Here is a 3,063-nt window from a genome sequence, read left to right as displayed (position 1 = left end):
GAAAAAAAAAATTATAATTAATTTGAATTTATAGTCATATTGACATTGAAATAAAATAGTAGCTTGAGGAATTGGAAAAAAAAAATTATGTATTTTTTAAAGTAATTTCTTTAACATCTTATATGAATCAATTTACTATTACTTTTTTTGTAAAATTTAATAATACTCCATTTGAAAGACAATTAAAAATAATTGTGTATAAAAAAATTATGAACATGAAGTAAAATAAAAGAATATATTTGTCATAAAGACAACATAAAAGATTTAGAATGGTATTATTATAGAAACAAAATCAAATATTGACAAAAAAAAATTATCATAAAAATAACATAAAATATTTGGAATGATATTATTATCGAATCAAATGTGAACAAAAAAAAAAGTAAAAAGGGAAGGGGAGTTTTGGAGGGAAAAAACAGCACCAGGATGTGACACGTGTCACTCTCGATGTCTGTTTAGTATTAAGTTATTGATTGATTGGAATGATATTATTATATAATCAAATGTTAACCAAAAAAAAATGTAAAAAGGGAAGGGGAGTTTGGAGGGAAAAACAGCACCAGGATGTGACACATGTCACTCCCGGTGTCTGTTTTAGTATTAAGTTATTGATTATTACTTTTTTGCAAGATTTAATAATACTCCACTTGAAAGGCAATTAAAAAGGATTGTGTATAAAAAAAATTATGAACACCAAGTAAAATAAAGGAATATATTTTCCATAAAGACAATATAAAAGATTTGGAATGGTATTACTGTAGAAAAAAAAATCAAATATTAACAAAAAAAAAAAATTGTCATAAAAATAACATAAAATATCTGGAATGATATTATTATAGAATCAAATGTTAACATAAAAAAAAAAGTAAAAGGAAAAGGGGAGTTTTGAAGGGAAAAAACAGCACCAGGATGTGACACGTGTCACTCCCGGTGTCTGTTTTAGTATAAGTTATTGATTGAATATAATTAATTTGAATTTATAGTCATATTGAAATTCAAATAAAATATTAGCTTGAGGAATTGGAAAAAAAATTAAGTATTTTTTAAAGTAATTTCTTTAACATCTTATATGAATCAATTTACTATTACTTTTTTGCAAAATTTAATAATACTCCATTTGAAAGACAATTAAAAAGCATTGTGTATAAAAAAATTATGAACACGAAGTAAAATAAAGGAATATATTTGTCATAAAGACAACATAAAAGATTTGGAATGGTATTATTATAGAAACAAAATCAAATATTGACAAAAAAAATTGTCATAAAAATAACATAAAATATTTAGAATGATATTATTATCGTATCAAATGTTAACAAAAAAAAAAAGTAAAAAGGGAAGGGGAGTTTTGGAGGGAAAAAACAGCACCAGGATGTGACACTAGACCTGGCAATTTCACCCTAACCCAACGGACATCCGATCCACCCGACCCGATTTAATGGACGAAAATCCGAAAAAACGCGGATGTTAAACGGGTGGCGGGTGGGTCGGGTGGTGGATCGGGTCGGATTCGGGTTGAGCTTCATCCGACCCACCACCCGACCCACCACCCGACCCATCCATCCATCCATCTAATATATATATATATGTTTTTTTTCCTTATATTTCTAAAAAATTAAGGTTATTTTTGTAATTTTAATTTATTAAACCCTAAGTAAACTACCCAAACCCAAGTACCCATTACCCAACTACTCATCTCAATTCCCAAATCTGAATTTGCAAAGCCCTCAAGGCCTCAAGCAGTCAAGCCCTCAACCCCTCATTTCTTCTCTCTCTCGCTGCTCACTGCCTTCACTGGAGGTCTGGAGTCACTGCCCTGCTGCGACGCCTGCTGCCCTGCACTGCCCTGCTGCGACGGACCTCCGCGAGCCGCGACACCGGCGACCAGGCTGCTCCAGTGCTCCTCCGGCGACCAGCAGCGATTTCCTGAGGTATTTTTTTTTTTTTGCTGTAAATCAGAAATTTTTGCGATTTCCTCTTGTTCTTTAGGATTGTTTGTTGAATATTGATATAAATTACTTGTTTTAGTAGATTAATTGTTCTTATGACTTGTAAATTTCTAATCTCATATTACTTAGGGTTTTAGGGTTTTTTATATGAACAATTAATAGCTTGTTTCAAAGTGATTATTTCACTTATTTGAATGATTATGAGTTTATGACTGTAATATGTATAATTATTCTTGATTTACTGTTTTTTGTCATTGTAAATGAATTATTTGAATGAAAATTAATGTTTGTTGTTCTATGAGGTTTGATTCTCTGATTAATCTATAAAAAATAAGTTACTTGTTACTTTAATTTGATATTTTTAATCTAATTCATTAACAAATTAACAATATAGGGTTTATATCAAAATTGTTTATTTGTAGCATGAAACTGTTACAGTGTTAGTGTGTTACTTGTTACTTTATGTATTTTTTATTTTTATCAAAATTTATGTTAATGTGTTAATTACTTAAATTGTTTTAGAAATGGAATAATGGATGGAGCAAGTAGTGCCGGATCTAAGTCATGCTCTTTCTCACCATCTCCCATTACTCCTGAAAATTCAACTCCTAATGATCAAACCAATGCTAATGTCCATGAACATGAGGGAGATATGCCTCCACCTCCACCACATCCTCCACGATCTACTAGACGAATGAAGTCGGAAGTGTGGAATCACTTTGAAAAGTTGACTATTAATGGTGAGCAAAAGGCCAAGTGTCTACATTGTAGTCATCTTTTTTCTGGCAATAGCAAGAATGGGACCTCTCATTTGAAAGACCATTTGGAACTTAGGTGCACTAAGAAGAATGTCAAAATTGATGTTCGTCAACAATTGTTGTCTTTTAATCGCAAACAAGATTCAAGTACAAGGTTGGAGAATTATAACTTTAGTCAAGAGGTGTCTCGTAAAGAGCTATCAAACATGGTTATTCTTCATGAGTATCCATTGTCCATAGTTGAACATATTGGATTTCGGACATTTGTTAATAGTTTGAATCCAAACTTCAAGATTATGAGTCGCAACACTTTAATTTTGAGACAAGCTTTGAACTTGCTCAACATCATTATGTAA

The 3,063-nt window shown here is 30.9% G+C and overlaps 1 protein-coding gene across 1 annotated transcript; it reads left to right on the top strand.

Moving 5' to 3' along the window:
• Positions 1-1,668: 1,668 nt before the first annotated feature.
• On the top strand, positions 1,669-3,063 carry LOC145570904 (zinc finger BED domain-containing protein RICESLEEPER 4-like). The gene is made up of 2 exons (XM_081630027.1): positions 1,669-1,931; positions 2,472-3,063. Exon 2 carries the CDS (start codon positions 2,482-2,484, stop codon positions 3,061-3,063), a length of 582 nt encoding a protein of 193 aa, XP_081486153.1. The 5' UTR covers positions 1,669-1,931; positions 2,472-2,481.

Source organism: Chenopodium album, chromosome 12 (assembly GCF_948465745.1).
Source record: "Chenopodium album chromosome 12, dcCheAlbu1.1, whole genome shotgun sequence".
Classification (NCBI taxonomy): Eukaryota; Viridiplantae; Streptophyta; class Magnoliopsida; order Caryophyllales; family Amaranthaceae; genus Chenopodium; species Chenopodium album.
This window is presented reverse-complemented; position numbering and strand designations above follow the sequence as displayed.

Bases quoted from the DNA above. Each gene is read 5' to 3' on its own strand.
- LOC145570904 (XM_081630027.1), top strand. From the start codon at position 2,482: ATGGATGGAGCAAGTAGTGCCGGATCTAAGTCATGCTCTTTCTCACCA.